This window comes from Centroberyx affinis, unplaced genomic scaffold (assembly GCF_046629955.1).
Source record: "Centroberyx affinis isolate AG114_WGS23_722 - 3 ecotype Tasmania unplaced genomic scaffold, CSIRO-AGI_Caff_v1 ptg002982l_1, whole genome shotgun sequence".
Taxonomy (NCBI): domain Eukaryota; kingdom Metazoa; phylum Chordata; class Actinopteri; order Beryciformes; family Berycidae; genus Centroberyx; species Centroberyx affinis.
In genome coordinates, this window is record NW_027281088.1 from 71,895 (window position 1) to 85,484 (window position 13,590).

General features: G+C 42.1%; 1 protein-coding gene across 1 annotated transcript in view; it reads left to right on the forward strand.

Annotated features, from left to right (window-relative positions):
- LOC139658921 (transcription initiation factor TFIID subunit 4-like) overlaps window positions 1-13,590 on the forward strand; it is a 104,719-nt gene that overhangs the window by 36,286 nt on the left and 54,843 nt on the right. The window contains exons 10-11 of the mRNA XM_071537104.1: window positions 598-767; window positions 11,086-11,216. Coding sequence (XP_071393205.1) covers window positions 598-767; window positions 11,086-11,216 — 301 coding nt within the window. The remainder of the gene's footprint in view (window positions 1-597; window positions 768-11,085; window positions 11,217-13,590) is intronic.

Here is a 13,590-nt window from a genome sequence, read left to right on the forward strand (position 1 = left end):
AAAGGCCCAATGCATCATTGCAGAGTAATGCCCCCCTCTGTTGAAATTACCCTCTAGTGGCTTTCTTTACATAATGATATGTTGGACTGAAGATACTCTAAATTGTTTTGTCTGAGATTGGATTGACAGTATATAACAGCTTAACATATTTTACATGTTTTTTTGGTCTGTCAAAGATTTGTATACATTTTTGCAAACATTTGAGTGAAACGAGCCTACATTTGAGCAATTATGTGCTAAAAAAAAAAACTGTACAATGCTCATTTTTATCTACAGGTCAAACTTTCCCTTTTCCAAACACTCCCGTTTAATCTGTTTCAGGGGGTCTCAAGCAAGAGAGGGCCCTGCAGACCAGCAAGGTGTTACTATACTAATTTGATGCATTGTAGTGGGGGCCCAGTGTCACATCTTGTCAGGGGCCTAGAATTCCTTGCGGCGACCCTGACTACAAATCAAACTGTACAAGAATTTAACATGAATATATCAATATTTCTGACTATATACATAGTCAAATAGAGTTTGTAATGTCTTCCAGTAAGTAATGTATTCCGGTGTATCCCAAAGGATTTTGATAATCTTCCATCTCTCATGTTTCAGGGACGATGATGACATCAACGACGTGGCCTCCATGGCCGGGGTGAACCTGAACGAGGAGAGTGCGCGAATCCTGGCCACCAACTCAGAGCTGGTGGGAACGCAGATCCGCTCCTGTAAAGACGAGGCCTTTCTCCACCCGGGCCTGCTCCACAGACGCATTCTAGAAACAGGTGAAACAAGCGCACCCCTCATACGATGTAGCACTGTCAAAGACCTTATTTAGACACTCAAACATCTGTAGAATACAGGCCTGTCAGGGAAGTGGTTACCAGTGTTTTTTAAGGGTCATACCACCATGTTGCTGGAGTAACAACAGCAGGGAAATTTTTCATGTTATCCCCCTTCCCCCCAACCAAGACAGAAAACAGAAAAAAAAGAAAATGTTTTACTTTTTGTATTTTTACTTTTTTTATCGTATTAGTGATGAAATCACTATCTGTTGTCTTTTGTGTTTGGAACATGTTGTTTCTGCATTTATGGTGTCATCACTAAAGACAGTTTTGATTTTCTCTCCTTCAGTGGTTCGGGCCAAGCCTTTTCTTGTTTGGCCTCAGTTTAAATTTGATACACTTAACAATTCTTTCACCTCCTTTAATGAATTCTTCAGTGGCTGTCTGAACTCACTGGACCCCAGGCACACGCATAAATACTTTATGGGCTTGTCTTTTGAAGGCTGGCTGTCAGATTGTCCTCTGGACTAAAGGAACAGAGTTTAGAGGAATGAGACTCGGCAGCGAGATTTTGATTCTTTATCTCTTTTTAGTGGATCTTGCGCACAGTATTGCATGTGCTAATCGATACAGTCGGGGAGGTCTTTGTTTGGGGCATCACATGAGAGTGATGGTGTCGTCATTTCCCTTTTTAGCTACTAGCAGTAACACGGTAAAATGTATTGCTTGTGATACACTTTAGGCTCTCGCTGCACGTTTTAGCAAACCTGTGAAAAGGATAATGAGCGTTATTACCTGAAATAAAACTGTCCTTAGCATCTCTCCCATGCGCGTCAGATCAGAAAACGCACAGTGTAATTCCACGTGACGGGGAGTCTCGCGCCCTCGCCTCGTTTTATCTCAATTAAAGTATCTTCGGTATAGCAGCGAGGCCTGCGGGTCATGTTTCGTTACGTGGTACCTCGGCGTGGTTGTTATCCCGTCACCTCGGGGCACGAGGCGTGTTTAAAAATGTAAATCTTTCCTCCGGGGGGCGCGCAGCGTGGCGCCGGGCAGGAGGCCAGGGCGCCCCCTGCTGGGGAAGTGGCACTTGCGCGGCTTTGTTGTGTCAGTGATTGGCCTCGCCGCGCTCCCAGCTGACAGCAGTCCGAGGGAGGCTCCATCGGCCTGCCAGCTCCACTCAATCAGAAAGGCTCGGCTGCTCCTCCTCACTGTACAAACACCGAGTTCGACCCTTCGCTCTGCTCTCTGACTCCCCGTTGAACCTCTCCCCCCTGAACCTTCCTGTGACCTGTCCCAGTCTGTTGGCCCCCACAAATAGGTGGGGGCCAATAGGTCTGGATGAGGCAAGTCCCCAAACTCCGACCTGTTACCTTCAAGGTTTCCCCCCTTGATATCTTTCTTTCTCTTCCTCTTTCTGTCTTTCTCTGTCTCTTGTTTCCTCTCCTCTCTTATTTATCCCCTCCAAACGCACACACACACTCCTGTTTTCAGCCCCCTCTCTCCCCCCTCCCTCCCCTCATAATTCTTCAGGCTTGTCCTTGAGCTGGTGGGAGGTTTCATTTGTGAAGCTGCAAACAGCACCCCACCCCCCCATCTCAGGGACCAGAACACAGGCACAGCTGGAGCTCTCTAGAAAAGCTCCTCAAAGTAAATGATAGTCCACTGGTACCTCAAAGGTCCAGCTCTGCAGAGATACACACACATACACAGAACACACTCATACACATATTGTACATGCGCATGCACCGGGTCCCACTCACACAAAGTCACACGCAGACATACACCCACGCAAGGACACAGGCACACAAATTTAGATTCAAACACAGAGACATAGATACTCAGAGCAGGCATGCAACCACACACACACACACACACACACACACACACACCAGGGTGATCTGCAGATCCTTAAAAAGTCTGAAAAAGTCTTACGATAAATAATCAAAATGTAAGACCTTAAAAAAGTATTAAAATGCTATATGTAGAATACTACCTCAATATATCATTCTCAAATTAATTTTGATAACATAGTATAATGGCTGTAGAAAAATGAGAACATTGCAAAGCAAATTGGTTTATTCTGTGTGTTGCTTTCGATGTGTGCTATGTGTTACCACAAATTGTGTATAGGACTAACTGGATGGCACAAAGGAATGCTGTGTTCACGTTATGTCAGATTTACTGTAAATATGACCTGCCAACTGGGAAAAACTGCTCACGTCAGCCTCCTAGTCGTAATTACAAGTAGGACATGCAGGATTTTTTTGTTGCCAATATCTCCAACTCGGTGTTACAAATTGCGGAAGTGTGTTGATACAGGCATCAAACACTACAGTGAATCCACCGATGTCAGCAGTCCAAGTTAATAAAAATCACAATTGTCACACTAATACAATCAATTCTGCCAACAAAAAGCAAGTAATGTCTGCTGCAGTTGGTTTTTGGCTGATAAGTAAAAGTTTCTTTGGATGTGAGCTTTCCAATGAGTTAAACACGTGAACGCTTCCAAGCTGTAGTAACAACATGCAATCTCGTTCTTCCACTTTGAAATTACGTGAGCGCGGCATCAACCAAAACAGGAAGAGGACTGCAGCACTTTGAATGAACAGCTTGAAGCTACTCAAAATGGCAGGCTGTAGAACCATTGAAAAAACACCACTCCCAACAGCTGTACCCTCTTCAATAAAACGCAAAAAGAAGCTTTTGACAGAGGAGGCAAAAACAGCGAAGGAGAGTGACAGAGCCCGGGGGAAGACCAGAGTGAACCTCGGCTGGATGTTCACACGTTGGAGAGAGGTCTGTGAGCTGAAACTGTTCAAGACCTACATTGAGCTGCTACTGGACAACTTAAGCTGGGGATACACTAGACAACTATTGCCCCGATTTTAGCCAGGAGTCACAATCGGGCAGAGTCTGTCCTGGTCTGCACTAGTCTGCAGATTTTGGGGCAGTCGGCGTAGCCAGTTGGCACAGAAAATCTATAAGTGTATGAGGGGTACAGACTGTAATCGACAAGTGTGTGAGGGGAACAGACTCTAATCTCTTGCCTCCCGATGTGAGTTGGAGCCACTACGATTATATCAAACAAGTTTGATTTTTACAAGCGGAATCTGGACGCAGTCAGGTAGTGGATACTCGTCAACAACTCAAAACCGAATGGATCCCGTCAATAGCCAATGAAAAACTATGAAGCTATGCCATAACAAGCCAATACGGTGTTTAGCTCACACCAAAGAGCAATCAACTAGTTAATATTTCTTACAATAAATTTATAGATAGGCCTACCAATCTTTCTGGTACCAAGGCACACAGGAAAAAAATACAGGGAAGACTAAATTATTGATTACATAAAAACCTTGCCTGCCAGATGCCGATTTTTACGGAGCCCCGGAGTGGCCATCGGCAGAAAAATAATTTATGTCGTGGGCACGATTTACCGTAACGTGCGCACGATATGCAATTCGAGCTCTCGTTTTATTTTTTTGTGCGCACGAGATAGCCTACAATTCGTTCCCTCGATCTGGTTAAAATGAGCCCTCGTTTTGGTCTATTCCTGCGCATGAGATAGGGTATAATTCGTTCCCTCGATTTCCTCTTTACGTGCGCACAAATTGCCAAAACGTGCCCTCAAAATAGTGATATCGTGCTCTCGATATGTATAATACATGCGCTCTTCACGAGCTTATAAAGAGTCAGTGCACATATTGGTGATTATGTTTAAATGTGGCGCTGTCCTGGGTTGGTTGCAGCCACCTGATTGTGTTTACATGGCCTGAAGGTTAAGTGGCTAAATATGTTGCAATATTTGGGGGATATGCCTATTCAGTGTAAACAGATAATGGATATTAACATACCAAATCCTTACTAGGCCTATCTGCAATACCTAAAATGTACCTTTTAAGTTGCATTTTTCCTAAATTGCACAGTTTAACGAAATCGAGGGAACGAAATGTATCTCATGTGCACGTTACAGTAAATCGTGGACTCAACATAACTTTTTTTCTCTCCCAATGGCAACTCCCGGGCTCCATAGATTTTAGACCGGAAAGTCAGATTTTATAATTATTATTAGCCTATATGTCCGGTTGGTAGACACGTCTGCCCTTCCAAAACTTTATGGAAATGCGTTTTGGGTCTGTGTATTTATTGGTCATTCTATTTTCCTCCCTCTCTGCTTCTCTCTCTCCTTTCCGCTTTCCAGGCCTTGGTGGCGCTGAAAGACGCACAGCTCTATATTGTTTACTTCAGGTTGCAATCCCAAAATTGGCTTTTTGTTATTTTATTTTCTGTTTTACAAAGGAGAAAAGGAAAATCAAGTCCTTTGTAAATGTTGTATGTGCCGTTTCTCACCAGGAAAACAGGCAATGCCTTGTATATTTCGGTTTTCAATTTTTGGATTTTGAAATGAAAATTAAATCATCATTCGTTTTTCATTTTTTATTTTCTGTTTCTGAAAAGAAAATAGAATGACCAAAAAATACACGGAGAGATATACCACAAGAGCTTGTGTTTTCATGTGAGTTTGGTGCGTTCAGTTTGATTCAATTGCAGTGACAAGTCGAGTAGTGTGTGATCCCTCATCTGGCGTAGTCGTTAATTGTTAAGTTGTTCAGTCGTCTTAAAAAATCTGCAGAAACCGATCGGTTTGTGTATACGCCCAGTCTTTTCATAATCTTTTCTTTGTCTTTTCACATTCTGTTAGGATTTTAAAAGTTGTCTGGTGTATCCCCAGCTTTAGTGATATAACTCAGTCTATCAAAATCTGTTTCCAATCTTTTTTCCCCAATTTTTTTTTAAACTATTTCCTGAACATTGTGGTTGATCTCTGGGTTTTTAGACTGTGCACAATGGCATAGCTTACTAATTTTGTAGTTACCTGGACAGCTAGTCTAGCAAGTTAGCTTCATTATTTGGCACATCACAGCCAGGGAATGGGGCAGTCGCTAAGTTCTCACTTTGCTTGCTAACACCAATGTTAGCTGCTTGAGCTGGAAAGAGCGAGTCATCTTTGCAACAGAAGGCCACAAAGCCAATAAATATATAAAATCACACTAAACACGGAACATCAATATAGCACTGCCAGAGGGAAAAAAAACACGAGACATACACATGTAACCAGACAAATCAAGATGACTTAAAAGCTGAAGTATCAAGTAAGTTTTGAGCCAGGACTTGAAAGAGTCAACAGAGGGGCCAGATCTGATGGAAAGGGGAAGCCTGTTCCATAGTCTAGGGGCCGTGGCAGCGGAGGCACCGTCACCCTTGAGCTTACACCTTGACGAGGAACAGCCAGGAGCCCCATGGTGGAAAACCAAGACGCCTGGAGATTGTATAGGGGCTTATGAGGTCTGATATATAAGTTGGGGCTAGCCCATTCAGGGCTTTAAAAGCAAATAACAAAACCTTAAAATCAATTCTAAAATGTACTGAAAGCCAGTGGAGAGAGGCCAGAATAGGGCTGATGTTGTCCCTTTTGCTAGAACCCATCTGAAGCCCAGCCACAACATTCTGGACCAGTTGCAGGTGGGACAAGGACTAATACCAGCATACAGGGAGTTGCAATAATCTAAACGGAAGGAGATGAAAGCATGTACAACTTTCTACAGACCTTTGAACGAGAGGAAAGACTTGATTTTGGAAATAATTCTTGGCATAAGGCTTAACATAGGTGAACAGCTGGCCTAAGCAAATAGTAATAAATTTTATGGAGTTGGGAGAGCCAAACAGGACAACTTCAATTTTGCTTCACCTGGAGAAAATGTTGTGCCTTCTAACATTTGATGTCTGCAAGACAATCCCTGAGGCTGTTCAGGCTGCGCTGGTTGTTTGGTTTTAGACGGTGGTAAAGCTGTGTGTCATCTGCGTAGCAATGGAAGGAGATATTTTACTTCTGAATGAGTTTACCCAGCGGGCGCACATAGATAGAGAAGAGGTTAGGACCTTGGATGGAACCTTGTAGGATCCCACATGGGAGAGTAGCCAGAGAGGAGGAGAAGTTGCCTAAATTGACTTGGAAGAAGGTTCTGTTGTTGAGATAGGAGATTGACCAATCCAAGGGAGAGCCCACAACACCAATCACATGCTTGAGATGGTCAGAATGGCATGATTGACTGTGTCAAAGGGGGCACTGAGTTCCAGGAGGACCCGGACCAGTCTGTGAGGAGCAGGTCATTAGTTATTTTCAGTAGGGTGGACTCAGTACTCAGAAACCCTAAATGCGGACTGGAATTTTTCCATTATGTGGCTTGGCAAAGAATTACCTTTTTGAGGACCTTAGACAGGAAAGTTAGTTTAGATATGGGTCTGAAGTTGTTAGGCAATTAAGGGTCTAAATTGGGCCTTTTTAGGAGAGGCTGAAACACAGCATGTTTGAAGCAGGTGGGGGCCGTGCCTCAGGCAGAGAGCTATTGATGATGGAGAGGATGCTGTGGCTGACTGTCAAAGACCTTCTTATAGAGAACAGCGTGGACAATGTCAAGGGGCAAGTGTCAGATTTTGTATGAGTAACAGTTTCTATAAGGCAGGGCAATGTAATGGGGTAGAAACAGTTTAGCAGATCTGACCAGTGAGGCAGATCACAGGCAGGGGGTGGAATGTTCACTTTGTTCTCAACTTTACTGATGAAGAATTTTAAGAATTCTTCACACTTAGAAGCGGACATGTTGATGCTGGATCTAGGAGGGGGACAGACGACAGAGTTTCTGGTGCTGAATAGGACCCTAGGATTATGTGAATTTCTGGAAATGAGTTCAGAGAAATATTTTGCTTTCATGCCTTTAACTGCTTTCTGGTAGTTGACTAGATGGTGTCCTAAATTTCAAAAGAAATTTGGAGCTTGTCACGTTTCACTTATGCTCTGCTTTTCTGCACTCCCTCAGGGCTCTAGTGTTGTCATATAGCCAGGGCTGAGCTTTAAGCTTAGGTTTTTTAAATTTAAGAAGGGCAACAGAGTCAAGAATAGAGGAGCAGGTGTTATTGAATAAGGAAATAAGCTCCTCTGTGCTGAGTTGGGGAGGAGAAGTGTTAATATTGCAGGTGTTAGGAGCAACTTTGAAAGCCTCAGAGAACTTACTGGCAGTGGAAGAATGAATGTAGCGAGAGTGGACATAACGGGCAGACAATTTTGGAAGCAAGAAGGGTAGAGAAGCATCAAACATAATGGCTTTATGATCAGACAGGCAAACATCATACATTTCCAGATTGCAAACAGAAAAAAACAGAAGATAAGATCAAGAGTATGGCTTATGAGTAGGACCATTAACAAGCAAGATCAAAAGGTTCAACCAGGTGCATAAATTCACTGACAAGTAGTTTAGACAGCCAGCACACATGAATATGAAAATCACCAAGAATCAAGACTCTGTCAAAGTTTGGCATGACAAAAGATAGAAAGTCTGGAAAAACTGAGATAAAGTCTTTGTGTATTCTTGGCAGACGGTGTAGAGGGCAATTACTATTGGATTCACTGTGCTCACTTTAATTAATTGTACCTCAAAGCTAGAGACGATATCGGAGGGTAAAAGGCAGCAGTTAAAATGCTTTTTAAAAACCACACCTAGACCCACGATAGTAGGAATGTTAACGATGCATTCAGCTAACGGTTCAGTTCCATACACAATACTGTGTTCACTGTTCATTATTATCATTTTGACAAAATTATGAAAAATTATTGAAAACAAAAACAAAAGTATAAATTGTTTGGCTTCAGAACACTTGGATTATGCTGCACAAGCTGTTTGGAGTAATTTTATAGTTGTTTTTCGCCCTTTTGGAACTCTAAAGAACAAATTCCTGTTCACTTGGCTGACACAAGCTGTGCTAGTTTACTGGCTGTGTGTTATGTGAACATACCAACTTCTCCAGTGTTTTGACTGACATGAGGGTGAGTAAATAATGACAAACTTCTTGGGTGAACTATTCCTTCAACATGGAGATGTAAACAAAGGCAATGAACTGAAGGGAAAATAGATGGTTTTCCCCATGGCAACACAAGCAAACACATGATATTTGATCATGATAATAGTTCTGCCAGCAAGCCTGTACACACTAAGGAGTCCAAAGCCAATGCAGGGCTCCATTTCTTCCTCAAATGTGTCCTATTGCTCGTAAGAACCTGCCAGAGTTTGTTTCCGCAGCAAGTACCTTGCCCTCTTTACACACAGAGGCAACTGTAAGGAGACTTTACAGCAAGATAGGCCTAACTTGAGTAAAAACATTAAAACATGGTTCCAGATGTTTGACAGTGGATTCCAAGCTGGTGTATCTTTGTGGTTCATTGGGTTGTACTCATATCAGCATCTATTTGAATCCTGCTTAAGTGTCCCTATGTAGCTTAATGGTTAGATGGCACTAACATCGACAGGATTAAGGGTTCAATTCCCATTAGAGCTAGCCATGCTAAAAATGTATGCACTAGTCCGACTTGTTAGGCGGTTCGAGTCAGTGTCAAGTGTCCACCAAATTGCAGATGGCATAACCTTTGGTGCATGTCATCCCCTCTCTCTCTTCATCTATCCAGTCTCTCTGCACTCCGAACTACCAAATATAGCAATAAATGGCATGAAAATAATCGTAGAAACTAAAATGAATTTTAAAGCGGTCTAATTCATGTAGGCTGTTCTTTTGCCAGGTGAATGGTAATGATCTGTATTGGTACAAGTTGAAGAATGTGTTTTTTTGCTCACAGAGACGTGACTCTCTTCGGCTCAATCCCTTAAACTTTCTCTGAAATATTAATGTTCCTCAAAGACCTTATTTTTCAGGAAGCAGAAGCCTGTTAGTGTTTTTCTTTTACCTTTTGACATCGCCACATGTATTTTCACTCTAATTATCAGGCTAACAGGGCTCCCTCCATCCATTTCGAGGCACGCGCTGGTAAGGGGTATATGTATTGTACAGCTGATTTAAATAATTGGTGTGGTTTACTTAAAAGGGTGCCAGGGAGAAAATTATGTTAATGGCATAATTTAAAAGGAAGTTGAAAACAGATAGTAACCCTACCAAAGTCTGTCCTCTTCTCTTCTGTTACGACTTCAGATGAGTTTCGCTCCAAGGAAACTAAATTATCCTTCTCCTTCGAATGGAGATGGTCAATGTTGTTTACACACATGAAGGAGCTTAGCCAGTAAAGCCACACTGGAATTTGTGCTAAGACTGTGAAACAAATTAACTTTTCTGTGTGATGAGTACTATATCTGGGAGTTAATTGCACGTACTAATCCAAAGAGTTTCTCTGTGTGAATATGTGTGTGTGCCCATGCATGTGTGTGTATGTGTGTGTGCGTGTGTGTGTGTATGTTTCTGTTTGTCTGTGTGTGTGTGTGTGTTTGTAGGTGTGTGTGTTCCTCTCAAAAACAATTGCCCTCTACAAGTCAATTTACCGCTTTCTTTCTTACCTGATTATTCTAGATTATTCTACCTATTCTACTATTATTCTACAGGAATATTTTCAGAGCGCTGTGACCTCTGACCCTTGACCTATTTACTATTGCTTTCTCATACTGTTGGTGATTTAGGAATTGAAGCCTACTGTAATCATTCAAGTGTCTGGAAATGCTAAATGCCTAAAATACAACCTAAACATGTTCCAAACATGTAACATGTTGTAATGTGAAATTTTTGGTTGCATGTGTTTCTATAACCCCCATTTGCTGTTTTCTTGTATATGTTCTATTATATATTCTTCTGTTTTTATTCTTTGTATTCCATTACTCTTTGCTGCCATAAATTACTAACAATCTTCTTGTTGAGATGATTGGCAGCCTGTATCGGCCTCTACAATGCATTTTACATTGTATGCCACTAGGTCAGATTTTGCGGGAAATATGCTTGATTGCTTTATGGCACAGAGGGGAGGGATATTGTTTTAGGACACAAAACAGGAAGAGGATGCTGTTCTTCCAGCAGAAATGGAGCTAAAGCTTTGAGAGTTTCTCACAATGGCCGAGGGAGGAATGAGTGAAAGGATGGAAAATCACTTCTAACGTTTTAATTCTCGTTAGTAAAGTGAAAGTAAACAAACATGCCCGGAGTGACGCCAGGGAGAGAGAGGGGGACAGCATCCTATTTGCGACAGAACAACAACTGGGTTTATTGGAAATTTGGTCTTAACTTTGAAAACACTAGCATTAAAAATACTGGCGTGAAATAGAGGCTACCAGATGTCTCATTTGTTTAGGGTAATTAAACCGAGGTATCATAATTAATTTGACAATGATATATTGATTTTTAAAAATGCTACAGGTAGCTAAATTTTTATCTTATCCTAAATGTGTGTGTGTGTGTTTGTGTGTGTGTGTGTGTCTATCCTTCACAGCTAAGAAGTTTGGAGTCACTGAGGTCCCCATGGAGGCAGTGACGTTCATCTCTCACGCCACACAGTCTCGGCTCCGCACCGTTGTGGAGAAGGTTTCTACCATCGCACAGCACCGACTGGACTCCTGTAAGGTAAGGCTAACACACACACACACACACACACACACACACACATTAACACACACATTCACATGCACCAACACATTCACACATGCATACACACACTCAGGCACACGCATATATAAGTATGGACATGCACGTATATACACACACACATTTTGAGCATACACACAAATGTACTCTTTCTTTATCTGTCTCACACACACATGCACACACAAAAACACAAGCATGCCGCGAGCACAAACACATAATGGTTTATACGAGAAACCTTTTTTACACTTAACTTGATAAACAGGATAGCTCCGACTTTTCAGTCAGTCAGTTAAAACTTTAGGTTAAAAAAAAAAAACCTTCTAAGGTGCCCGCACACCGGCGTTCCTTTGTCGTTATTGGTGACTTTATCTTCTCTTAGCCCTCGAATGTAACTATACAACCACATTTAATTGGTTTACATTAAAGCACAAATCCATCTCGACTGCAAACCAAAAACCCCGGCGTTGTTGGGAGAACTGGGGGGAAACTTTGAAAATGTGTTTTTCCTGACACCGAGAAGGGAGGATGAAGAGGAGGGAGGGAGGGAGGAAGAGCGGCGCTACAGCTGTCCCCCATCTTGTTTTGTGCCTCTTCTTTTCTTTCTCTCTTTCTCTGTTTTTTTTTTTTTTTTTGTGGTTTTGTAAATGAGGAGTGTGAGAGGCGTGAAGCTCTGTGAAGCCACTCTGTTGACATCAGCGGAAAAAAAAAAAAGAGAAAAGACGGAAAGACAAAGCGGCCTTAAAGAGCGGCGGGGCTTCGGCAGCGGCGGCAGGAGCTACGGCAAGAGTGCAGGCTCAGCGCTGCAACAAAGAGGAGGGAGGGGGGGATGAGAGAGCGGGGGTGAGGGGGGTGGGTGGGGGGGGCTGGCGACGAGCCTCCTCTGATGTGTCTTTATGCTCTGTGCTACCCGGCTTCTCACATCCACACACACACACACACGATCACACACCCCGACCCGACACACGCGCGCTGACACTGACACCGACACACACACACACACACACACGGATAGGAAAAGAGAGAGCGATATAGAGATGAAGTGCGAGAGGGGTAGAGAGGGAGAACAGAGCTGCTTAGGAGATATACAGACACACAAACACACACACAAACACACGTGAAATAAGCAATTATCCTATTAACTTTTTGATGACCCACAAACTTTGTTTTTTCCGCGTTAAACTTGCCTTCCCATTTCCCAAGTGGGAGGCGGCGCGCCGTATGCAAAGAGAAGCATCGCGTGTAAATAACAAAAGTTAGAGTGTGTTGTGTTGTTTCCAGACTGGTGGTGTTCGGGTTGAGGTGTGTCTAAAGTTGGGATTTTTGATTGAACCGAATGTGCGGTTGATGATGGATGTCTTTTTATGCTTGCCAACAGGGCATGCCTGAGTTATTTATTGTATGCATTGATTGTAATTGTGGTGGTAGTTCATTATGCTTTTGTGGGATGGGGGCCATATGGGGGCCTTATTTCATGATGATGTTTTTGATCAGTTCTGTGCATTGGCAAGGATATGGAGAGTGGTTATTTCAGTTATTTAAAGGTACAGTTTTACATCTTGATTCCTCTAAATCTGCTGAAGTGGCCCAGTGACTATAGGATTTTTATTAGGTTCTTGATGAGCTGCACATCAACACCTGTGATAGAAACCTTTATAGGCCAGCTGATGGCCTTCATATAAGATCACAACATTGTGTGACAAACACCGTTGTAGCAAGACATATTATACCAATGGACACAGTTTGTACTATTTATTCTACTGTCACTCAACACATAAAAATAACCAGGTTTATTGAAAACCTGCTAGAACTTATTAGTTAATTTCAACTGCCATGCCTAAACACTTACGAGACATCATACATTGTAATGTGTTTTAATTGTAATTTAATTTTAATTTTGTATATTGGCTAACTTCAACAAAGCAAAACCAACAATAATTGTACTAGTTGATATAATGGACATCCACCTATGCAATGTAGGACAAAACATCACATTTGAATAACTAAAAAAAAGAAAACAACCACTCTCCACAATCTTGCCAATGCACAAAAACATTACTCTCTGCCTACTTCATCAAACACAACATCATGAAGTAAGCTGGCCTCCATCCCACAAAATTAATGGACTACCATCACAATTGCATCAGTCAATGCATACAGTAAATAAAAAAAAGTACAAACCCCAAGGAAAACATTGAGAAAATAGCAGAGAATTCTTAATAAAATGTAACGCTATGCTAAACAATCACAGATTACTCCAACTTGCTACAACCTCATCAAATCTTCTCACCTAATATGCAAAATCAGTCATTAACATGCTTGATTTAAAATGAAGATTACCGACACAACTACATAA